Here is a 26,084-nt window from a genome sequence, read left to right as displayed (position 1 = left end):
ATTTAGGTGGTAGCAACTGATAGACATCAACCTTGAAGTTTTTCAAGGCCTATCATATGAGTCACCTTCCTCCCTTGGAAACGAGGTAGAGGTCTCTCATCACAGTGCAGTTTAGCGTGGTGAGATGGTTGAATGCTAGGACTTCATTAAGCCCCTCTATTGTTAACATCTGGGTTCAGAATGGCTCTTTCTCTGGTAAATGTTGCCCTGGCTTAACAAGGGATTTTATTACACCATGCAGTTGACATTGGCAGCAGTGGCACGTCTGGCAATGGAAACCTCTCTATGGTTTAGGTCACAGGAGATCAATCAAAGCAGGCTGTTTCCCTGAAACCTTCAAGTCTCAGCTGGACAGGAAGGTGCATGTGCATCCAATCTTGTTGAATGAGGATAAAATGTATCAGCTGCAAGGCGTACTCATGCTTCCAAGAAGTACTAGTCCTATTAACAAATCATTTGGAGACAAGATGCAGATGTACAAAGCCTTTTTTCTAATTGTATTTTTTCTGCCCTTATCCTGTATGACTACTACTACTATTACTATTGTCTTTTTTGGATGCACATATTGTCCTCAAAACTCGCCCACAACAAGTCCCAATACCCAGTGCACTACTAATCTTTTATATTGCCCCATTTGCCACTTTGCTTCACACCATTTCCTCTCTGAGTCTCCACCCTCCACTACTCTTCATGCTGATCCCCCTCCCTGCAAGAGATGTGGTTGCCATGGCCACTGCTGAATCATCCTCCGCCGTCTGCGGCTGTCGTCTAATTTAATCTCCTCATGTAGCAAAGCCCCTCCACCGTCCAGGCCTGCATTAGCACACACATGAATTTGCTCTGTTAGCTGCAGCAATCTGTGCATCTTATTCGCAGAGGACAACGGAGGCTGAACGGCAGCCTTTCGGATGGGTAACATACCCACTACAGTGAAGCACTGCCTGAGCTATGACCAACTCATCGAAGAATACCCATGGCTGAGACGCTGGCTGCAGGAGGAGAAGGTGGGCGTCCTTTTCCTTGTTTCTAATCTACTGCACATGCTCTGCCACATGACTCCCTCATGACAGGGAGGCTGCAGCCACTGATGACAGTGCTGCTGCTGCTCCCGCCGCTTATATAATAGCTATTTTGACATCTTGTTTAAAAGCTATTCTCGGTATTTTCTTCTTCTTCTTTTTTTTATTTGTTTGCATGATGCTTTTGCTTCTCTATTATTGTGTAACAACACAGGATGAGGAAATCTAGTTTTCATCTCCTAAGTTTTAAGACTCTCGTTTTTATAGCATGCAATTTCTTTGAGTTTCCTTTAGTTAAGGCTCCTTTTTCAATAATAAACCAAAATATAATATAATAAAGTAAAAATACAGTTACGTACCTCAAAGTCCATTATAAACCAAATACATCATGAGTAAAAAATACAATTTTAGTGGTGCATTAGCTTAATGATAAACATAATTATACTGTTGCATTTTTGCTAATTTGAGCTAATATGAAGTGCTAATATAACTGTTGCAATAAATACATAAAATCTCTGAAAAATGTGGTAGATTTGGGTTTTAAATTACCATTAAATATAATCAACCTGAACTAATAATGTACAAATACTTTTTTATGTACAGTGTTTAGTAGCTAGCTGTAGCTGGTTATTTACACTGCTCAACTGTTACTGTAAGCTAGCTTAGCTAACTGCTAATCACAGAAAGTGCTAGTAAGCTGGTGGGACAGGTATTTCTTTCAGGAGTTGGATCAAAACAAACCATGGATACTGGACATAGATTTGTCAAGATGTAGAAAAATGAATGCTAATGTAGCTTCATGTCTGCCGGATACAAAAAAGGCAAGTATTGCTAACACGTTAGCTGTTAGCCACAACAACTTAACAACTGCTGTATCCTAACCTTTGGCTTGTTTTGTTTTTCTGCACTAGACAAAATAGATTAGCTGGTCAGCTGGGTGGTCTTTCTAAAATATCACTGTCGCTCAGTTTAAGGAATTAGCTATATAAGATCTGGAATCCTTAGCCTATGTTGGGGTTTTACATTTAAATACAACAAGGGCCTTTTTCTTTGAAATTATGAGGTTCAGACCAGAAAAATACCCTGATCCTCAGAATATCCCTTGTGGTTTGCGTGGAGTTACCCCAGTCCTGTTTCCCAGACTTTTCCCTATGACACATCTCCTAAGTTTGCATCCTAATGGCATATGTTTTGCTTCTCAGGTTGCATTAGGCTTTGAGGTAGAGAGTTATTTATGTTAGAAATGACATGTCTCAGAGCATCCCATTCCAAAATGATGGCTGACTTTTCAGTGTCAGTTCTTTATAGTCTTTTCAGTTTCTCTTTGATATATTTTTTTCCAGACCATTACAGGGCACGAGTATCCAGAGCTTGTTAAAATTGTTGAAGTTGGGCCAAGAGACGGACTGCAAAATGAAAAGGTATACATTATCATTTAAGTCACGAATCTTGTTCATATTTATAGGCTTCCTTGTGTTCTATTACTATGCACGATCATTCCTGGAAACTCCCATTTTGTTCATGTATCTTTCATAGATATAAAACATATGGGTTGTGTGCCATAATTGCCAGGAGCAGATGTTTCACATTTTCTTTGGAACTGAATAGGAAAGATGACACGGCTTCAGGCTGAGTTTCCTCTGCTTAGCATGTCACAGCTTTATTGTTGCTTTATCGCACACCTGTGGTTTATACAGATTGCAGTGGATGTCGAAATAATCCTGCTGCCACAACGGGGCTTTATGATGCTATATTTTTACTATGCTATGTTGCAACTGATCTTAAAATATTCAGCAAAGGCACAGGTCAGCATGCAAAATATAGATATCAGAATGGCTCGCAGCATAGCAAGATGAAAAAGCCACATATCTTCATGTTGCACCCCCTATCTTGACTGGAATCAAATCCAGAAAGAGTTGTTTCAGTTTCATTGTTCCCCAGGAAATTGTTCCGACAGGGGTGAAAATCCAGCTGATAGACATGCTCTCAGGAACAGGCCTGTCTGTGATCGAGGCCACCAGCTTTGTCTCTTCAAAGTGGGTACCGCAGGTAATAACTCTTCTTTGTCCGCAGCAAAAGAGTGCTGAGTGATTTATTGGCCACTCTTTCTAGCCTGCTTAAGTACTGAGGGAAATCTGCCCTTCAAGCATCCTTGTTGGATACACAGTTGAGTTTAAAAATAATTTTATTCTTCGTGTGCGCCGTCTCACTCCCTGACATAAATTGCACCCTTATTTACTTCCTGGAAAAAAAGTTTTCGTTTATGGATTGTCTGCTGCCTAAAAGCATGAGAAAACATTTGAGCATGATGATGTATTTCCAGAACCATATTCAGATGATGTTAAAGGTTGATTTTTCTACATCATTTGTTTTCCCCTCCATCATTTAGATGGCAGACCACACTGACGTACTCAGGGGGATCGAAAGAGCGCCTCATGTTCGGTACCCTGTTCTGACACCTAACCTGCAAGGTTTTCAGGATGCTGTAAGCATTTTCAGGCCACCGTAATATCCTGCCCTATACACCATAATTAATCATATGTAGTCATGCTCGTCAACTCAAATTAATTGTTGGCACTACATTCATTTTAAGACAAATAATTCCTGTGAGTGTGACTCAGTCTTCAACGTACAAGTAAAATTTTCTCTGCTACTTTAAGGTTGCAGCTGGTGCTACTGAAGTGGCGGTGTTTGGGTCGGCATCTGAAACCTTCAGTAAAAAGAACATCAACTGCTCTATTGACGAAAGTATGCTGAGGTTTGAGGAAGTCATTAACGCTGCCAAGGAGCGACAGATTCCAGTCCGTGGGTTAGTTTTCTGCACATTAATTAACACTTACAAAACACACATCAAGCATTTTAATCACTCACTGATTTCACATAATTTGTTCTTCCGAAGTGAAACCAAATAGTTTAACAAACTACAGTTTCTATATGTAGGAGAAAACACACAATTCAGTAATGATACCTTTACAGCAAAGCTATGCATTAGTAGACCACAAGTCCAGATGGACATTAAAGTAAACCAAACAGGGTAAGTTACTGAATATAGTTGGCCCTTCATCATACACGGGAAAGCAGGCAGCTCCAGTGCATGCTCTCTTAGATTATATGAACCTCTTCATCAGTTCAGGCTTCAGATCAACAGCAGTTTAGTGGAAACATTGGCTCGTTTCCTGTGTCAGTTTGGCAAATGACATCGATTCGAGATCTGGATCACCCCCAGTGTCTAATCACCAATCCCTCAATCAAATCACTTGTAAATCTCTTTGTATTCATTTGAGATTTCAGATCACAAACAGATGAACTGCAAAAACAACAAGACCAAAAAAGATCAGAATTGGCTGCGGTGATAGCAAAGCTTCCCAAAGCCCAAATACCCCTGTAATCAGCTGCTTCAAATTCTATCGCTGTTCCCACAGAAATGAAAACAAATGAAAAATTCATGAACTTTATCTTTTTTTTTTTTCAGGTATGTCTCTTGTGCCCTTGGATGCCCACATGAGGGACACATTGAACCTTCCAAAGTTGCTGAGGTAAATTTACAACATATAGGTTATTTAGAAATGCCTCTTCACCATAATTGTCCATAGTTGAAGGGTTTACACATAAAAATAATTCACAAAATAATGCTCATTAAACTAACTGCTTATCTCAGTAAAAAAAAAAAAAAAAAAAAAAAAAGTAAATCTCATGTGAAAAACAGATTTTCATAAATGTGTATAGGTTCAAGAATATATTCCCTTGTCTCCTATCACTTTATTGTCATGTGTGAGTTGTGGTCGAATCTCTCACAAACTTGACATGAGAGTGAATTTATCTTGTATAAGCATAAACGTTTCTTCCTTGGTTTCCTTATAATGAGAGCGTTTGGTCATTTTTTTTTTTTAACTATTGTGTAGGTGGCAAAGAGGCTCTATGAAATGGGATGTTATGAGATTTCTTTGGGGGACACCATCGGTGTTGGTACTCCAGGGTCCATGCGTAAGATGCTGCAGAGCGTGATGAAGGAGGTGCCCGCCGAAGCTTTAGCGGTTCACTGCCATGACACTTACGGGCAAGCACTGCCCAACATCCTTACTGCACTTCAGGTAAGAACTGTTAATATACTGTATGTTATAATGACTTATCTAAAAAAAAGTGTCATCGTAATTATCAGATTTACTATGATTATTATCCCCCAAACTAGGAATAAAAGTAAAGCTGTGTCTATCGGTTGAAAAAGCTCTAAATGATTCAGTTTTGACAATCTAGATAAAAGGAACTAAATTAAAACAGCAGTTTACTGGGCCTTAAAGCACTAATGAAACAGACAGTGATCTAGAAAAACACATCTACAGTAGCAGGTAAAAACCTGCAACAGACATAGCGAGAGAAGCAGGGAGGAACAATGGAAGGAGTGAAACAGAGAAACACACAGGTGAGTGCACATAGATGATCTGACAAGCACTGATCAATTGGTATATGTTGCAAGAATCTAGTAGTTTAATGAAAATTCCTATCGTAAAACAAGTATAGGGCGATAAACTTGTTACAGCAAGACTTAGTTTACTAGATTTTTCAAACTTTTTCTCACAGCTTGTTCATCTTTCATCCTCTGTATCTGCACGGCTGAGATGAACACATCTGAAACTATAAATTTAATATAATTTTCAAAAAGGGCATCTAATGCCGGGTTGGGAGTACACAATTATGGTATTTGTGTCTTTGGTCACTGTGTGTGATTAGGTGATTATAGAGTCACAAATTCTGGCCTTGACTTGGAAAACAGACAATGGTGTTGAGTTTATGGTGCTGGCTGTCTTGCGTTAGGAAATGTGAAAGAGAAAGGAATAAAAGGACTGCTGAGTCACGTAATGGTTGCACAGTGGAGTATATTTGTCTTGTCCTTTTGTCCTTTTACTTTGTAATGTTGCAGTGGAGAAGAGTGTTTTTAAGATGACGGGAGAGAGAGTTGCCAAGAGTTGACAAGTGCGATTTTCTGTATTGACGTCATGAGTCATCACTGACGCAGCATCGGTGAATGAGGCGTGCTAAAAATCCTATGTCATTCTTGTCAAACTCTTTTTGTGCCAATCCAAACCTGGAATTAGACACAAACACTCCAAATCTGCTCTAATTGTAGGGTGGAGGGGTCTGTGAATTCTCCTAGAAACCTAGAAAACAGAGAGAATCAGAGTGATGGGGGTTCTCTGACAAGGGAGGAAAGTTGACAAATTTTGTCCATCACTGAAGAAGTGGGGTTGGGACTTTCTGAGCGAACAAGCATGAGTCACACCCGAGAAAACATCCTGATCCTTTAAGATGAATGCGGAAAGTGCCAGCACTTGTCTTGGGGTGGATGCAGAAAGTGCCAGCACTTGTCTTGCAGAGGTCTGTAGATGGCTTTCACATCCTGGCGTGGTTACAAGGGGAAGCCCATTCACCCCAGCTGGAAGTGTAAATTCTACTTTGGACAAGCACAAGACAGCAATGCATCATCCTCTTGATCCTTATGATCCTCATGTGGAACTGTGTGACAGCTTTACGTCGTGCTTTTCATAGCGGCTTGGCAAAGGTTTTGGGTACCTTCACATGCACATCCTTCTCCCCGTGATGAATATGAATATTCGTGTGGAGAACCGCAAGCCGATAATGGATAAATGCCCGGCCGGCGCATAAATCAAAAGTAGTTACTCATGATGATACAAAGAGGAGCAACCAGATGTGGAGACAGAGTAGAGGTGGGGATTCTTGTTCCAAGATCACTTTAAACTTTCTTCAGCAACTGCCAACATTGTGGGGAACAAGTCTTTTTTTAAGGTTTAAAATAGTTGTTCCCACTGTGAATGATAATATATTTAGCGGCTCCCAATCCATCTTTTTAGACAATATTTGAAGCTACATTACATACATGAAAAAGTAATTTCTTTGTCTTTACAAAGAGCATGATAAATGGGGTTTATTTTCTGATGGAATAAAGCAAAAGTTAGTTGAGCCTTTGTTAATATTTAAAAGAGACAGATGGACATTTGTTTTGGCTATTAAAGCTTGATTCAAATTATATCAATTTTTTTTAGCTTCATGCTTTCCGAATGTTTATGAACTTTGATATAAACCTGACTCTGTGTCAGTTTATGACGTTGTGAATACGTCCTCTGTTGTATGTGTAGGTTACAATGGCACACACAGAAAACCAGGAATCATCTGTCAACGAGGAAGAGGGACATTAAGAAACATGATCCCAGCCTCCCCACAAAGCAAGATGATTCACAAAAAAAAAAAAAACATAAGATATTCGTCACAACGCACATGTATTGAACTACAGTAATACGCTCTTTTCTATAAACAACACAAAACTGTAATTGGGCTGTATACCTGTGTCTGTTAGGGTGTTTTTCACCACTAAACTTGACATACGTCCAGACATAAAACAGAGGTAACACAGATATGGCTGTATCAGTTCTCTGGAGCACATTGTCACCGCAGAGAAGCACACTCATTGGGGGCTGGGTGGGTCAACAGATGTGAGGGGGTCAGTACAAAGGCTCACCTATTCAGTGTCTATTGGACAAAGCAACAGAGAGCTAGGTGGATAGAAGGGCCCTGGGGGGCTCCTAACTCGTCTGTCACTTGGCTGTTGAACTCTCTGACAATGCTGCGCTTAAAGGCCGGTGGAAAATGATCCTTTCATTTGCTCGATGCCGGCCACGTGAGGAAGGGCGCTGCAGCTGCAGAACAGGCTCTAAAAACTTCGGTAGCGCTATATTTTACCGGACTGTAAATAAATGTTGCGCAGATATATTTACGCTTTTCAGGTTTGCATAAATTACTGCAAAATTGCTACGGTTATTATATGAATTTACAGCGCTCTGGTCCAGTGCCAAGAGCAACAAAGAACTGGAAACATAGAGTTACACGCACACAAAACTTAAAGTTAATAGATTCATTTCCTGATACATATATTTTAGCCTGACAATGGTAGCCCAGTTATTACTTCCTGCTGCAGGCCTACATACACCAGGATGTATTTATCAAATAAATATTAACATTACATTCAATTTACATTAACGGCTGGAATTGTGAAAAATTAATACACTGCAGTTTATTATATCATAACTTTAGATAGGAGATACTTGTCATTTAATATGTACAAACACATCAAAAATGGATTAACTGGCCGTTCAAAAATCACTCCAAATCTATCAGCACTGAAAAAGCGGAGGTGGAGGAATTCCTCTGTGGATCATACCTCGAATGATTCATCACAGCTGCCCCGTGTCCACGGAAAACAATAGCAGCCAGGGATATTTAGCTTACCATTTGCTCACCTATAAACAAGAAGGAAATGAAAGATTTTATCATAGTTTTTCATTACTGTGTGCCAGAACTCCACACCACCAACTGGGAGAGAAATGAATTCCCCCAGCGCTGTCAGTCCTGAGTCACCTCTTTTGTCCCTGATAAAGACATTCCTTAGTCTTTGTACCTTTTCGTTTTTTTGTTTTTTTTTCCCAGGAGGTCTGGGGGTGCTTTGTTACAAACCTTCTCTGGCAGGTCACACAATGACAATGTATGTACTTAGATTTCACAGGCTTGGCAAGGAAAATGATTTATTCTTACCCGCAATTTCGGTGTATTGTGCACCACTGCAGCAGGGGAATACAGTCGAACCAGTTTGGGCTCTCGGCTAACAATGACATTCATCTTCTGCAGTGTGTCCTTTTGTCTCTTGTTCAGTTAACTAACATTCAGTCTTCTTCTGTAATTCTGTTGATTAGATAATGTTTGTAAGTCTCCAGGTTGGCCTCATAGTTACACTCTTATTATTTTCGCTTGTCAGTGAAGTGCAATTGTTCAGAGGAACTAGTCACACAATCAGCTTAAATGAACAATGACATAATCATATTCTATTAAACAACAAGACGTTAATGTTAAATACATCTTATTTATAGGTAAGATATCGCCAAATGATAACAAAGGATCATTTTCATCTGCAGGCCCTGGTCCTATTTAGAATAAGTCTTCACATAAAAATTAAAATTAATAATTATTTTGTTATTAATGATTTTATTTCAACTGATACTTGACCCATAACTTAACGTGAACAAGTGTAGTCTGGCTTTTTCTTTTCTTCTGTTTCTGACAGATCCAGCTAAACATATTTCCAGTTTTCGGGATGTTAAAATAAAACATGCTTTTATATGACAGCACTCCCTCCCTTTTGCTCACCGCAGAGTTTCATCCGAGCTTTGAAAAACCTAAAATGGAAACCTTTCAAAGCTCCGGGATTTATTGTGGGATCACAGAAGACACACTGCTCTGATAGTTGCTCTAAACTCAGCGTGATCCATGGAACAAGGTGATGTGGAAGGTTGGATGTCTTGATCATATAGCTCTGACTTTTATGCTTAAAGTAATTGTGACATAAAAATGGAATTTATTTATTCTCCACATGTTCGCCTTGTGTATCTAAGAGCCGCCCTCCGGTGTCTGCACTTTCTCGTTGCAGGCTTCTCGTTGTATTCTTGGAAAGAGGTGGTAAATGTGTCAGCAGTGAACTTGTGACAGTTTCTCTCAGTTTATGCAGAAGGGGCTAAAGCATCACTGCTGAATAGACACTTTCTCTCTCTCTCTCTCTCTGACGCAGTTATAAAACCAAAATGGGACCATGTCCATCTTCAGCCTTGTCCACTCAGAGTGTAGAATGTCAATAAGCTTATTCCCAATCATGCAAGTTTCAAAATGTCAGGAATGCATTGTTTTTATATAGCCACAGCTCACGGAATATGGCTTTTTAACACTAAGCACACATCTGGTTTCTGGGCAGTGTGAACCAAACTGAGCGTTGGCAAGCTCAGGCTGCTGACCACCAATTCCTCCGTGATTAGAGTCCAGAGTTGCCGGGCATGCTGCTGAAGGGTTTGTTTTGTTCCTCTCGGAAACAGTATGCTGAGGAACCGTGGCCTTACATGGGGTAGCAGCTGAAAGTGAGAGGATTGGCATGGCAGATCACAACTCTGTGTTTATACTACAAAAAATCCTGCCTAGTACAATATCCTGCCCTGGATTTAACCAAGGTCTGGAAATCTCGTGCAGTGCACACACTGGAGTAGATCTCCTCCTCCTTCTACCCACCTCCTCCTCTTCCCCTGCCAACACAAACAGCAATTACGGCTGGCTCAGACAGTCCCCGAAAGAAGTAGGTTTTTGTCTGGAGGGAAAGCAACCAATTAGCATCATTGTTCCATAAAAGCGAAGGAGATTTTTTTTTAATTCAGTTTGCTTTGTCCCACTCAGTGGGGAGGAAGTCCTTCATGACCGAATGTCACTGATAGCATCAGTTTAATTTTGTCTCACTGTAGGATCCTCAGACATCTGGCTCTGCCACGGAAGCTGGAAAACATCTTTAATATTCTCATGACAATCTCCGGGACATGTGGAAAACATCCCAAGACCTTAGCCCGTAATGACTCTCAAAACTGAAGGTCTGGCTTCATCATTTTTTTTTTTTTTTTTTTGGTGTGAAAACACGGGTCATACTTGATTCTTGGTTTATACATTTATATGGATCAGAGAAATGGCAAAACGGATTTGTATAAAATATGGTGGGTTGATATTTGCGAAGCCGCGCTTTAAAATGCCCGGTGAGCTGTCCAACAAAAGCAGTGAAGTGAAAAGAAAAACTGAAAACGCATCATTAATTTTCATATGGAGGCCAGACACTTTCTCTTGAAGGCAGTAAGAAAAACAAACTGTGAAAAACATTTTTTCCCACAGTGTTGTTGATTATAAGCAGCAAGTGATCCAAACAAAGTAAACAACCTTGAAATTTGTCTTCCATATATTCTTACACTTTTGTGCACCAGAAGACTGGAACGGGAACACATCTGTGTCGTAGTAGTAGTAATGTTACACACATGGGTTTGTTGGTACAGTGTGAGATGGCACTTTCCAACGAAGGGAAAAAAAAAAAAAAGTCATCTCAGTGTGGCGAGAGTGAATCCCCATGGTTAAGGCTGGACCAGTGCTGTAAAAACATGAGTAACCAGGAGAATCAGAAACATATGAAAAGTTCTGTTCAGCATTTATAATGTTCCTCTCTTATGAACAAGGCCGTAATTATGTGGTGCTGGTGGTCGACGCTGACAAAGAGGATGACTAAGCCATACTGTGGGACGTTATGTGCCCACTCATCTTCAAGACATACAAGCCCACAGTTCTCTGAAACAGCTGTAAAACACGACCGCAGGCCTGGCAAGGTGCGCCGCACCAGGCCGAACAATCCAATAGAACAAGGCTCTTTGTTTCTGGATTTTACCTGAGGTAACGCGCTACAACTTCTGAATGTGTCTGTTGTTTGTCCTTGCAGATGGGCGTCTGTGTGGTGGATTCAGCTGTAGCTGGATTGGGTGGTTGCCCCTATGCACAGGGCTCATCTGGTAATGTTTCAACAGAGGATGTTCTTTACATGCTCCATGGCATGGGCATTGAAACAGTAAGTGAGTCTCCATGGTGCATTCTGTGTATTTTATGTGCCTGCGTATCCCACAAAAACCAAAGTCATACAACCATCCAGACCTCATTTACATAAACAGATCGCTCTGCAAACATACGGCTCTGTAAATGTTTATTTTGTAATATCAGTGGTTTTACACGACTTGTGCAAGACCACTGTGTTACATTTATTTAACACTTCCTACCCCTGCTGGTGGAATATTTTCACTGCAGCTTTCTGTCACCTGTTGCACGCATCCATTCATGAGCAGCTTTTCCTGACACCTGACGTGTACACTTTGCAGAGATTGCATTTTAACTGATATTTTCTTGCAGGGTGTGGACCTCGCCAAAGTCACGGAGGCTGGTTACTTCATCTGCAGTGCTTTAAATCGAAAGACTAACTCCAAGGTTGCCCAGGCGAGAGGCAGGACCCTGTGACATGTCTCTGTGAAGGAATATATTTAAACATGTGACTCTGCTCCCTTTAAAGTGCTTCCTTCCGTGTTGCTGCCTTCAGATTCTTTGCCTGTGCTTCTCTGTTTGACATACGTTGCTCCTTTTGTCTGACGTGTCTCATATGTATCACCTCCCTCAGATTTAGTTTCTTGAGTTTAATCAAGCAGCAAGGGATTTTATGATCAACTGAACACATTTTTACACTGGAAGGAGACGTGTAGGTGGATGAATACAGACTTTTAACGCGTTTACCAATAGACAAATATCCGCTCCTAATTTAAAACCGTCTAACATTTATTTAGCATTGACAAACGAATCCAGTAAATTTCAGACACTTTATTGCTCAGCAAAGCTCAGTGGCCTTATTATAAAATCACGTAACAGAATAAGAATTTAGCCTACTTTGGCTACTCGGAGAACTCCATTTGTTATCACCACAGGTGTATGGCATCTCCCAAGGCACTTTACTTCTCCAAATACCTTTTCCTACCAGGTCAGATCTTGTATAAATAGTAAGGAGAAAGGACCCCTGATTGTTTTGTATTTAAAACATCTTAACCATGACATAGGTCAAACGTGGTGTAATTTTCTCATGTCTCTCTTGTCTGTTTGCATCCTGCTGTGCTACATGTAAAATAGAAACATTGAAAATAAAAGGTGAAATTGAATTGAAGCAAATAAAAAATCGAAATAGTTGTAAAAAATTGGAAACTGTCTTTCGGGTTAAATAAAATGAATAATGACTGAAGTGGGGAAAAGAAAAGAAAAACTGTGGTGGATGTCTTTGTCCTGGCCCTCGGGACCCAAACTCAAATTAATTAGTATGCCAACATGATGCAAAGTGGGGGGAAAAACACTCTCAACTCTATTTAAGTGGATGTGTGAGAAAACTTCCACATTTGCACAAGTATACTAAAATGTGCCACTCACAGTAGACATCTTATCCACCAGCAATTATACATATATAACATTAATTATGCAGCTACATCTGCTCAGAGATTTGTTTTGGACAAATTCTTGTCGTATTTTATGCAGATCTGCTTGAAGAAAGAGGGAAATGAGATGGCATCAGTCCAGTAATGAGCAAGTCTGTGAATCAACGTTTGAACAATGTGGTGAACATGCAACAGGATGAAACGTTTGAGAGACGGGGAAAAACAGTAAATGTCTGTCACGGTTTTAAATGGGAAGATCTGATTCTCAGTAAAGTATAGCATACAGAACAGTCTGATGGTTGTAGAGGCAGTGTAATAGCATTCTGAAGAATATTCCTCACAGTGGGACCTGGCTCAAACTGCACGTTTTTAGTTTTGTGCTTGTGTATTACTGGAGGCACGGCATCCTGACGGCTAAAACAAGTGAAAGTTTAAAAAAGGAGGATTTTTGTAGATTAACAAACCCCCAAATTTATAGCCTCTGGCTTATGAAAAAATATCAATCCGAATTGATTCCTGCTACCATGCTGGTCTTTCAGCTGACCTTGTTCACCATACCAGTAGCATGAAAGTATGCCTACTATAAGGAAATATCATCTTAGATTAGAGACTGCTGGATCAACCTGGCATAACAACATGACACATTATAATGCAATCCAACACATTAAGTAGACACACATTTGCAAACATTACTTACACAGATTGAGGCATTCATCTCAGAACATTCATCTTCATGCATAAATTACGAGAAACAATCCACTCAATTTTCATTCTCGCAGCACACAAGCAGTTGGTGGAAAGTGCTGTTCTGCTCTTTGAGCCTGTCTGCCTTTCTCTCTGCCCTGCAGGAGTTTCCCATTAATAAATTTAACTGACTGCAGGGCAAATGAAAGTTTAAAACCGTTGTGATTACTATGCACAAAGGGAACCTGGACGTTTTCCAGAGGTCATTTGCACGTTCTCAGACTTCGCCACCTGTGAAAGATGTTAAACATCTTTTGACCTTCAACTCGTTAAAGTAGCACGGTGTCCAAAGTACAAATGAGCCTGATGGGAATGTCATTATTATTGCAGGTGTTTGGAACATTCGAAAATATCTGTAATGGGATCTGCAACAGGATTAATTCATCCTGGGGGATACACGAATCTCTGTAACAAATTTTGTCTCAATTTAGCCAATGGATTTTTAGATATCTGAAGAAGTGGAAACTTTGATGTGCTAATGGCGCTACATGAGAAGTCCACACTCGTTTCTCTTCTGGGAACTATTGCACATTTCATGAGAATCCATCCAGTAGCTGTTTAGATATTCCAGTGTGGACTTAAGTGGACCCAACGAGCCATTGCCATCCCTAGAATCAGTCTGGCTTTCATCCAAAAGGCCAAAGATAAAAGTAGACACAGGAGCTCCTCTCATGCTGCCAGCAGCAGCCGTCATACAACACTAAGTGATGCAGGATTATTGTGAGGGTGAATGCCACACACGGACTTCCACACAAGTTCTGTTGACACTTAGACCTGAGCTAGACCTGTGAACACTATACTAACCTCCTCTTGTGGAAGGAAACACATCTAAAACCATCCCAGGATACACCTAGAGCTGTAAAAACTGAAATATAGAGCTAAATTACAATGGAGGAAGTAGAACAATAGGATGAAGAAAGAAATACATCCAGAGAAAATCCCTTTATTCAACTCTTCCTCTCCAGTATTTACATTCTCCTCACTGATTTTCCAAGTTTACTCATTGTGGCCTCACAGCAGGAATGTCCAAGCTTCCAGCTAATGAGGGTCTTTCTGTGTGCAGTCATCCTGCGTTTGCATGTGGTTGTGTGTTTGCTCACAGTCACAATCTCTCTGATGTCTGTGTGGGTTTCTTCATCCCACCACAGACCACAAGTCAAACACTGAATCAGCTCTTAGCTGTGAAGTCTGCTCTGTGTCGCTTCTCTTTGTTGTGAATGTAATTGAATTAATTTGCATAAAAACAAAAACTTTATCACAACAATCAGTCTATTATTCATTCTCAGTGCAATTAATAGTGTCTGATGCTGTTTATTTACTTCTCCGGTGTTTCCCTCTGACTCATTTATTCATTTTCCTCTTTGGCACAGAGCCCCCTCACATAAATTAGCGCTGTGTTGTGTGCACGCGCAAAGAAAGAAAGAAAGAAAGAAACATTTTAGACACAACAACTGAGATGTATGCTTGCCTATATTTACTCCGACGGAATATATTTATTCCACACTCTGCAAATACGACGCAGAGCGAAATGCATCTCCCAGGACTTCACATGCACTTGTCCTGATTGCACCAATACTTTGTCACCACTCAGACCTCCTTATCCCGGTCTCCGAATAGTTCACAGTGGTGCGGAAAGCGCAGTGGCAAGGTCAAAGAGGAGAGAAAATATTTCGCTGGATGATTTTTTTTTTGCCCCAGCCATTTCATATCTCCTGCCTTTATATCACAGCTGAGAGACCTGATATCATCTGACCAACGGCTCCTGTCAGTCCCAGTAGAACCAGGACGTGATGGTACGTTGACAGGGCTTTCTCAGTTGCTGTCTCCGAACTGAGGCAGGTGCTCATATGTTTTTGTCACCACCTCCAGTTTCCGTTTAAGACACATTTTCAAACCATTTACAGTAATATTTAATAATTAAGGGGGTGTCCAGAGTGAAATTTATTAGCACATACAGTATGGATCAGTACAGCGGTGAACAGAGCACAGTAAATCACCACAAACAACAACTGACAACCTAAAGAAAACTCATATGTCTGAGCATATATGATGGCCTCAGGCTGATGGGGCCCTCCATATGAGCTAGGTTCTGCTCAAGGGTTCTTCCCGTCGTCTTCATGCTTGCTCTAGCAGTTTAAGTCCAGGTTACAAACCAGGTTTTGCAATGTGTCATGATTCAATTTTTATTGTTATTGACGCAATATAAATAAAATTTAACTGAATTGAATTGGTGTATTGTTAATTTTCTTAATAGTAAAACCGAGGGCACAGTTTAGAATCAAAGAGATGACCAAAGACCTCTGATTGGTTCTTTATATAAGGAGAAAATATTTATTTTGTGAGCCAAGTTAAAAATCTTCACGATGCTCATGCTTCATAAGCTCTCGTGATGTTGCCACAATCAGTCTGATTACTCCTCTGACAAAAGACAAGCACTAGTCGTATTACATCTGACAATGCTGTAAGCATCTCTGGAGAATTTGTGATGTGCACTGTTGGACATATTAAATGTAATATGTCATGCAACATCATCTGGGAGCAATTTAATTAGTGCCAAATTCACTTTGCAGGATTACTACAAGCCCAAACAAACAGCAAGAGTCTTAAAGAACAATCTATCTACTACAAGAGAACAAGAGGTCCAGCAACAGATAGTACGGCCACCACTGAGTCCTGATCTCAGCATCGTCAATCACCTGCCTTGAAGTACAAAAGTGCACTTAAAGAGGAATTACTGTTTTTTTACAACCTGGACCTTATTTCTGGCATAAGATACGATCGTGTACTCACCCATATAACTTTGGTGTCATTAGGAGTCGTTCCAGCGGAGAGCCTCGTATATCAATATAGTGGGAGTGACTGGGGCACCGAAACACAGCCTCTAAATAACGCATTATCTGCTGCGACACTCGTTCACTTCACCAATATTTTGTTATGATACGCTAGTGCTACTCCCCATTGAGTCCGAAGTTACCTGTTATCTATTCGGGGACATGAAGCGGTTTGTTGTTCTTTGGCCAGCTTTTCCTCTCTCTGCCTCTGCATCCTCCTTTCAACGAGCTCCTCCTCCATAAAATCTTGCTCAAAACAGTAAGGACGTCCATCATAAACAAAGTCGTCGTCCACAACCTCAGAATCGGAAAAATATTCAGCCATGTAGCAAAAAACTAGCCGTAGCAAATTACAGGTAAACAAGCCGACCGTTGCGGGTGCGCGCGGCGCTCAGAGATGACATCATCCAGGTGAGAGGTTAGTAGACCCCGGATCATAATAACAGGTAACTCCTGACTCAACGGGGAACAGCACTAGCGTACGATAACAAAATATTGGTGAAATGAACGAGTTTCGCGGCATATAATATATAATTTAGAGGCTGCGTTTCGGTGCCCCAGTCACTCCCACTATATGGATATACGCGGATCTAAATAGCTTCTGAACGACTCTGAATGACACCAAAGTTATATGGGTGAGTAAACGATCGTATTTTATACCAGAAATAAGGTCCAGGTTGTAAAAATGGTAATTCCCCTTTAAGACAACTGGCACACTTCTAAAGTTTATTTGTAGTTTTTTCCCCCTGTTTGCTGCATATTGTATGGCTTTAACAGCGATATTAAAACTATAATTGGGGGTAATTAAAAGCAACAACAACTTTGTTATGCACAATTTATATCCCTGTCAACACTGCGAATAATGTTATGCATGCAACAAACGCAAAATGTTTGTGAGTTAAAAGGGAGAAAGCGTTAAATAATGAATTCAGTGACACACATGGTAAGATGAACTTCAGAGAATAACACCGCTGTGTTTCTGTGCATGGTGAAATTTAGTTTCATCTCTCTTCCTCAGCATGCTGCAAGACAAAATAAATATTTAGTCTTATCATTAATATGAGAGACTTCAGACATTTTGCCGTAATGATGTAATGATGGTGGACTTACCATATTTTACTGACAATCGCCAGAGGCATTAATATGAGAACTCCAGCAAGTAGCAGGGTTGCAAATGCATATAGAAGATATTCTGAAAAGGCAAACCATTCCTCATTATCTACATTTAAAACTGTGACAACTAATTCAAATAATTCTAATCATATTACAATGAGTATAAAGAACAGAATTTCAAATGGAAATCTACCATGTGACGCTGCATGCTGAGAGTCAATGACATCAGGAGGTTTAGAGGGGCCACTGCTGCTTTTGATGGCCTTTGGATGTGAAGATGTGACTGAAATAAACACAGAATGATTTCAATAAATATCATTTTATCAATAAAATGCCCCCCTTGGAAATCAAAGTTCGACTCACTGAAATGCGATTTATTGTGAAATGTGTCTTGAATCATATTGCACATCCAGAGGTCGTTGCTGTGCAGTCCCTTGCAGGTGCAAGGATGGTGAAGGGCTGTGCCCAGAGTAGCAACGAAGGCCATTTTACATTCAGAATCTGCACCATGGATAAGAGTTGGATCCATCTGAATGAAACATCCTTCTCTTTGGAGGTCATGATCCCTGCAGTGGGCTTCTTCAGGGCTCCAGCATTTGGCTTGGAAGGTTTTTAACAGATCTCTGAGAAATCATAGAACACATATTTATGAGCTATGGTATAAATGTCTCACAGAAAACTGCATAACAAAGAGTTTCGCCTACTCTGTAGTTGATATTAAAATTGCAAATATGTTCCAATAATGACAATAAAAATATGTCTGTAAAATCTTTATTAGATGCAAATTGGGTTTATGTTCTAAAAGAATTCCCACTCCATCAACCCAGTTCAAATTTATGTGATAAAGAAGAACATCCGCATTATGTACAAATAAACTTTACGTCCACAAATTGCACCTAATGCACCTAATGGTCAGGAGCGCACTTTTTGTGGTACCTCGCTGCCATCTGTATGCGGAAAGGTGAATGGAAGGCAGGTGGTAGATGACCTTAGCTCTTCCTTACTAGTCTGTTGACAAGTTAAGGGTCACATCAATTCCATCACTACCTTCTGGTTGCCAGTTTTATACACTCATTTTACAAACCACCTCCTGTTCCGATTGTTAAGGGAGAAATGATTGCTCTACTGGCATATTGGCAAAACCCCTCCAACCATCATCGCTCTACAAAAAAAGGTGAGTTTTCACTGATTCCAACAACCTTGCCATAATCATTATCCGTATCTAAGAGCCAAGAACTTCTGTTCAATACGTTCCTCCTGCACGTCTAAATTTTTCATGTTTGCTGTAAATAAGTTGCTGACTCATATTCTCGTTTAAGGCGCTCCTCTCCTGTTCACCCGCTTAACACAGCTAGTGTTGCTGCCAGCTTCTCTAGTCCCATGCATGTTCATCCACCATCATACTCTTACATTGCACCTGTTATCATTACATGGTTCCTGCTTGAGAACTTTGTAATAATCCAAAAATCAAAGTTCACAATAACTTTTTTTTAAAGAGGCAACATTATGCTATTTTAAAGGTTCATAATTCTATTTTAAATGTCAAAGCCTATAGGTTTACCTGCTTTAATACTAAAAAACCACACTACTTTGCTACACTGGCTCACTGTTACAGCATCTCTACTCAACCTTCTGCTTCGTTTTAGCTCCTGTCTCTTTAAGGCCCCCCTTCCAAAAGGCCTGCCTGGTCTGCTGTGATTGGTCGACTGTGTTGTTTTAGTCATCTGCTTAGAGAGTGTCATCGGAAGCTAGCCGCTGGGTGGGATTTATGCTAATGTGTTACATAGTGACATATACCATCAAAAGGAAGAAGTCCCAAAAAATATATATCTCCTTGACGTCAATCCGTGTTAAAGCTAGCTTTCACTTGACTACAGCACACACCTCCACTACAAAGGAAGTTCATGCAGTCATTTCTGTGGCAGGAAAGAAGCAAATGGTCAGCAGTTGCACAACACAAACACAAGTAACCTTTCTTTTCTAAGGTCCACATATTTGTGATGAATTATGTCGCCTAATGGACAGCTACATTAGGTAGACACTGCAAATTTCGATGTAGCACCAATGCAGTATTATTCTGGAGTCTTCAAGCAGCTCAGCAGACTCTGTCCAAAGGTAGAGGTAAAGGTAGCTCCCTTTGGTACGGACTTTGGGCTTTGTATCTTTGCGGACATTTTATGTGCAAAACAAAACTAAACACTTAAGGACATAGAAAACCCTCATCATTCCTTCCAACTACATAACACGGTCCATTTAGTTGCTTTCTGTTTAGATTTTATTGAAGAACATACCTGCAGTTACTGTCCTCAACACACCGGTTAACTGCATCCTGGCAGATCCAGGTCTCATCTCCACATGTGCCACTGTGCAGATCGGTTTTCGTTCGCAAACAGCTCTGATCTGCAGCATCGCACTCACACATGACCAGCATCTCCACAAGATTCTGTGGCATGCTTCCATAGAACTGCTGAGTTGCCTGCCGACAGCTCTCGCTGCCACACTGCTCGCCCATGCACGCCTGGAGAACGGGTGCCAGGTTCCTGTTGCAAACTGCATCACCAACACAAACTCGAAATCGGTCAAAGCAGGATCCAGCAGCGTCATAAACTACAAAAAACGATGGTAGTGAATAAGTTTCAGAGACCGCAGGAACACCACTTTTTAAACAATTGTCTCATCATTTTAGGTCAACATCATGAAATCATACCATAGTCTATTAAGCTGCTGGACTGCCAGACTGCCACTGTGCTCCTTTTCTGCTGTACCGCTGTTCAAATAATAGGAAACATGATTAGCTCGTCTTCAACGAAAACCATTTAAAACTATCATTTGTGCAAGACACATTCTGCAGCACAGCAGTCTTTGTTCATACATTAGGCCACCTTTGGTAAACAAAAATGTAATTTCACACATAAATGCTTATCTCATGCCCCTCTGAGAATACTGCACCTGGCTTTGGTTGGCATTGTGTGGCTAGCGCTTGTATAGAGTCACAGAGCTCCTCCTCCCAGGCGCACACACACCCTTGCAGAGAAGGTAATTGGTCCAGTATGGTCTGGACGGTCATGTTACAGACCTCTGAGCCTTTTATTTGGCACGCTTCATCTTGAATGACACAAACACAAGAGGGAGGCTGAAAAACAGGATTTTCCATAAGCGAGCGAGGTCTTGTTTCTGTAACAGGTGCTTCCTGTGTGCCAGCCTGCTTGAATAGTTTTTCTTATGAAGGCTGTTTATACATTGATGAATTTAATTCACTAGCATCAGAAAGGATTCTAAAATCAAATTTCAAAATTGCATAAAAAACAAATAAAATTAAATCTATTTTCTATCCATTTATTTTGTCACATGCACTTTGCTCCAGGCTATAGCCTCAGCTATTACATTTAAGCCTTACTCCATGAAGAAGCACAATTCAATTAAACAGTCTCATGTGCTGGGCTTCCACAATAAAATGTAATCACTCTACAATTACAAGGAAAACAATGTGTTCCAGTCGTAATAGAAAAAGTTATTTACCCTCATAGACGCCGCCATAAAATGCCCTTTCACTCTTGCATAAATCCGACATGCAGGTGTTAACGGCAGCCAGACAGTCAGAGGATGGAGATGAAATGCTGATGCTGGATATCTGAGTGATGATCCCTAAAACACAAGAACATTTGAAAAATGTCTTTCAGTTACTTTCAGTCAGTTAATTTCATTATATTCAGCCATATTTCTTTAATTTTTTTTGTATTTGTCTTCATAGAAAAGGTAGTCCCTTACAAATTAGTGATGCTTGACATCACTGACCACTGATTAAGACACACTTTGGTTCAGCCCTAGTTTAAATCCTCAGTTTTAATTGCGTCACACACATTTTACTCTAAGATGAATTCTACGTGGTAACAGCAACGGCTGAGACTCACCAAGTACGACTGCAGCTTCCAGATGTGTCAGTTGCATGATAGCTGTGGTAAAGCTGTGAGTGGACAACTGAAGCTACCTCGCACCTGATCTCTCCCTCTTGTTGGTGTGAGCCCTGGAGCCGGGATTCACCACCCACAGTCAACAGGATGTAACACATTTAGTGGAGGCTGTACCCTGCAGAGCGCAATAAAATGACGGGGACAATCTGCGATGTGAACGGACCTAATAGACAAAAACAAATATTTTGCTCCGATAGTCATGTGTTCATCTCACACGCTGAACTGAATCTTTACAACCGTGGCGTAAGATGAGTGTTTTTTATGTTAACACTGAACCCTTTGACTATTTGAAAGTGAAAAATGCTGCATGCAGTGGCAAACCAGTTGCAGCCTGTTTTGGTGTTTTTCAGCTCAGTGTTTTGGTTTGCTGATCTGCAACTTTAATTTGATTTGACATTTGTTTTGATTTGGTCTCTTTAACCCGCTTCCGGTGTGAATATTTTTATTTTAATTTTTACTTTTTGCGGTTGTGTTGATACAAAGCCAACCAACTGGAAGGGAACAGCTTATCTCTGCTGCCCCTAAGTGTCTAATATATATACACCTTTCATACACATTTATTTCAAGTGATGTTGGAACAGATTTACATTGTTTTTTTACCTAAAGAAAACAGACAGTACTCTTGGCAATGAGAAACGAGAGAGTTTTGAAGACTACCTAGGTCACAGCTGAAAGAGGACATCAGCGTCCACTTTTTCATTTTTATTTGTTTTTGCAAATCCCATTTTCACAGAACAACAGAACGATGTGTTCCTCGAATCAAGTGCAAAATATACCTCGTGTTCCCCTTTCCTTACCAAGTTTACCTTTCTTTCATTGTTTTATTTGTGCATGTGACTGAACGAAAACAGGGAGCAGAGCGCAAACACTCTCAGACACTTTACTGGGAAATGATGTGCTGCAATACATCCGTTGCAAAGAGCTGAAGTGAAAACAAATGGAGACGCTCCAAAACCTGCGTAGACCGGACAAATAAGGTCAAGGAAGTAATGAGGCTGACTCCATGGTGACACGACTGAATGAAGCTGTGATTGACGGCACTCAGAATGCGTCTTGTCAAATAAATAAAAGCATCAATTATCACTAAAGGTTTAGATTCTGATTTTGCACCCTTTTTCTCCCCCTTCTGCTGATGAGAAATCAAAACAAAACAGCATTACCCATGAAAATTGCTTTTGTTTTGACATCATTAAGTAGTCTGAATTACAGAAATAAATCATGTTACACAACACGATTAATTACCTTCGACTATCAGAAGCCTGTAAAGACATAAAACACGTCATGTGATTATAACAGATTATTTCATTTTCTAAAAGGCCTTGTCACGTCTGTCACTGCCTTATCTGCCAGTGAGTGCCAGTGAGTGCAGGGTTAATCCTAACCCTAACCCGTTTTCATTCATGAGCTGCATTTATACTCTGTTGTGACATCATTTTAAAAGAGTGAAGCTCCACATGATGCCTGTTAGAAATCTTGGTTTCACAATTCACATGTAACTAATGTTGCTTAATTGCTGGAAACTTAACTGTCAAAGATCAACAACAGCGGGAAGCTAATATGGTTCATAAGAAATATATTAAAACCTGTCAGTCAGTGTTCTGTACCATTTGTTTAGTCCCTGTCCTATAACTGTCACAACTGTCAGTCACGACTGACTCGGGTATAACACAAACGATTGAATTTATTTTATCAAGCACATTAAAAACCAACAAAATGCTGCACAATGAAGTCAGCTTCACTCGGTGAACCAAAAGGCATAAAGTTCTAAAGTGCATGGATACATGTGAAGTCACAATGTACAATCACAAAGTCTTTGCAAAATGACATTTGACTTTAATACAACAGCTTCAGGTTGAGAGAGAGAAACTGTGCACTTCAAAACTGTTCCAAAGAGAGTTGTCAGTGCTTGCCCTGGGGGGGGCAACGTGAATGATTTTATTTTAAAACAATGTAACAGCCGTTCTTTTCAACGTATGAAATATTAATCAACATGATTAGTTGCAAAATCACCACCCACAAAAGCTCTGGCAGCGCTTAACAAGCGGACTTTTGACCATGGGCAATCAACACAGGTTCCACGGCCGTGAGCAGAAATCCAGCCGGCCTGTTGAGCATCACTTCCTGCGTCATTGTCACATTACAGAATTTGATTTCTCATTCCATGCTTTCACGTTAATCTGATTATTCCGTGATTGCTTTTTCAGATGAATTCATTAATGATTAGCTTGATTTGATGACAGATTTCCACATCCTATAGTGCTGATTGACGCGATAATTTGCTTTTGTGTTTGTTTGACTCTGTCGAAGAACGGATCTTATCAATTTCGTTCATTTGCTCTATTCATTTGAGAATTTGATGTGGCGCATGATTATGAATCTAGATTCTATGAGTACAGGATTGTCCTCAACAACATTCCCCCCGTGTGAACAGGTGACGGCTGATTGCGCTCCATGCCTCTGCCTTACTGCTGGGGCTGGTTTGATGAAAAAGTCTCTTGACAGAAAGCTTGTCATTAATTCTGCATGGAGCATTGCACAGAAGCTGTCTGTTATTCTTTCGCTATGGCGACACGCTCCACGACGTCAAATATTTTGTGCTTGAGGATAAGAAAAACATAGCTTTGTTGGAGATTTGCTGTACTTCTGAAACTATTTTTTGCCAACTTTCAGGGTGCTCCCTTCAAAATTGTCCGGTTGTACGCACAGTGACACACAGCTTCAGTTGCATTTTACACTTAGGGAGCAGCAGGCCAGATTTTGTTTGGAGAAAAGCGTTTGTAATTGCCTCATTATCACTAGTGTGATGTCCCTCAACAAGTCCTTTGGGCCCCAGCTGCTATAATGGCTCGACTGCAGATCACGCTTTGATTGCACTGTGCAGCCTCAGGGTGTGAATATATGTCACTGAGTGTGAATAGGCCATTTCTGGAGGAAATTACGTTACCTCAAATTTGCCTGAAATAATAAAGGGTAGAAAAAAAAGCTATGCATTACACATAATTTTCTTACAGGGCTCCCTGATTTCAAACTGAAGGTGCTAGATTACAGCATCTCTAGTGTAAACAATCTGATGAACAATAGTCACAGAAACAGGTTGATATTTTCTGATATTCATACTTAAAGCTATTACAAATTAACTTTCAAATACGTAAACCAAAATTAAAATGTCCTAAAAAAGACAATGGGTGGCGTCACACATAAATCTTCACATAGATTCACTTGCCAGTTCATTAGGTACACTAGTGAAAATGAATTCATTCTAATATCGTAGTTCGGCGCCAAATCACGTTTTCAGTGATGCAGTTTGCGGTGCCGTCGAAGTGGAATGACTTAAACGTTGTTTAGCCTAGCCCACAGACTAAAATGAGATTGTCAATATAATAGAAACGTGTCAGTACAACACAATGCAATTCAACAGTACTACAAACCACAGCCTCCAAAATGAAAGCACACCTGAGTCAGTATCTCCCTGCTATACCATTCTCCCTGAATACCAAAACCTTGACCTAGATTTAGCCCAGGACTGTTATATTATATGCATGTATTTCCACTAGTGTACCTAATGAGCTGTCCAGTGACAGTAATATCCCTGCTCGATGCTCTTGCTGAAGCATATTTCTCCTATAATACTGTACGGGTATAACAATATCTTTTGACACTGTCTTCTGGCCTCCTCTCAAGCTATCAATAAAATACTGAAAGAGGTTTCATTATGAGGTCCACCAGGACACATCCATGCAGGAATGCCGTTGAGTATTGAACAATTTGACGGCCGTTTATGAACTGACCTGGAATCGTTAACATAATCTTCATGCATATCATCATACACTGATGGGCATTTACACCGAATTATTAAGATGGACATCTGAGCAGCGAGACCACTTACTCACTAAAGCACTGCTCTTCTATTGTTGATAAAGAAATAACTGTACACCGATCAGCCACAACATTAAAACCACTGACAGGAGAAGTAAATAACATTGACCACCTTGTGACAATACAGTGTTCTGCTGGGAAACTTTTGAACCTGGCATTCATGTGGATGTCACTTAGACATGTACCACCCACCTAGACCAGACCAGGCACCCCCACCCCATAGCAATGACACTCCTTGATGGCAGCAGCCATCCCCAGCAGGATGCAGCCTGACACAGACACGCACACACAAACAATTTAGGAACAACTCAAAAAACATGAAAAACAGCACAAGCCTCCAAATTCACTAGATCCCAAACTGATCAAGTATCTGTGGGATGATCCACAGAGGTCTCTCCCCTCAACCCATAGGACCCAAATGTTGCCCCCACTGACAACATCCTGTTGCCAGACACCACAGGACACCCTCAGAAGGCCCATGTCCATTCTCTGATGAGTCACAACTGTTTTGGAGGCACAAGGGAGACCTACACAATATTAGGAAGGTGGTCATAATGTTACGCCTGATCATTCATTCATTCATTCATCTTCTATACCCGTTAAGTCCTGTTAAGGGTCACGGGGGTCTGCCGGAGCCTATCCCAGCTGTCATCGGGCGAG

The 26,084-nt window shown here is 40.5% G+C and overlaps 2 protein-coding genes across 2 annotated transcripts; one reads left to right on the top strand and one right to left on the bottom strand.

Moving 5' to 3' along the window:
* The first annotated feature begins 776 nt into the window (after nt 1-776).
* Nucleotides 777-11,959, top strand: hmgcll1 (3-hydroxymethyl-3-methylglutaryl-CoA lyase like 1). The gene is made up of 9 exons (XM_084562131.1): nt 777-1,004; nt 2,363-2,440; nt 2,961-3,068; nt 3,409-3,504; nt 3,680-3,828; nt 4,492-4,555; nt 4,922-5,110; nt 11,371-11,496; nt 11,832-11,959. The coding sequence occupies exons 1-9, from the start codon at nt 909-911 to the stop codon at nt 11,934-11,936; spliced, it is 1,011 nt and encodes a 336-aa protein (XP_084418257.1). The 5' UTR covers nt 777-908; the 3' UTR covers nt 11,937-11,959.
* Nucleotides 11,960-16,021: 4,062 nt separating this feature from the next.
* gfral (GDNF family receptor alpha like) lies at nt 16,022-21,525 on the bottom strand (the record flags this gene model as incomplete). Its single annotated transcript, XM_084561248.1, has 9 exons — nt 16,022-17,486; nt 17,575-17,656; nt 17,771-17,860; nt 17,941-18,200; nt 19,869-20,184; nt 20,285-20,344; nt 20,527-20,682; nt 21,097-21,222; nt 21,489-21,525. 9 exons carry the CDS (start codon nt 21,523-21,525, stop codon nt 17,420-17,422), a joined length of 1,194 nt encoding a protein of 397 aa, XP_084417374.1. The 3' UTR covers nt 16,022-17,419.
* Nucleotides 21,526-26,084: the final 4,559 nt, after the last annotated feature.

The sequence above is a fragment of the Chelon labrosus genome, assembly GCF_963514085.1.
Source record: "Chelon labrosus genome assembly, chromosome: 15".
In the NCBI taxonomy this organism is placed as follows: domain Eukaryota; kingdom Metazoa; phylum Chordata; class Actinopteri; order Mugiliformes; family Mugilidae; genus Chelon; species Chelon labrosus.
The sequence above is the reverse complement of the archived record's forward strand: the minus strand, read 5'-3'. Positions and strand labels throughout refer to the sequence as shown.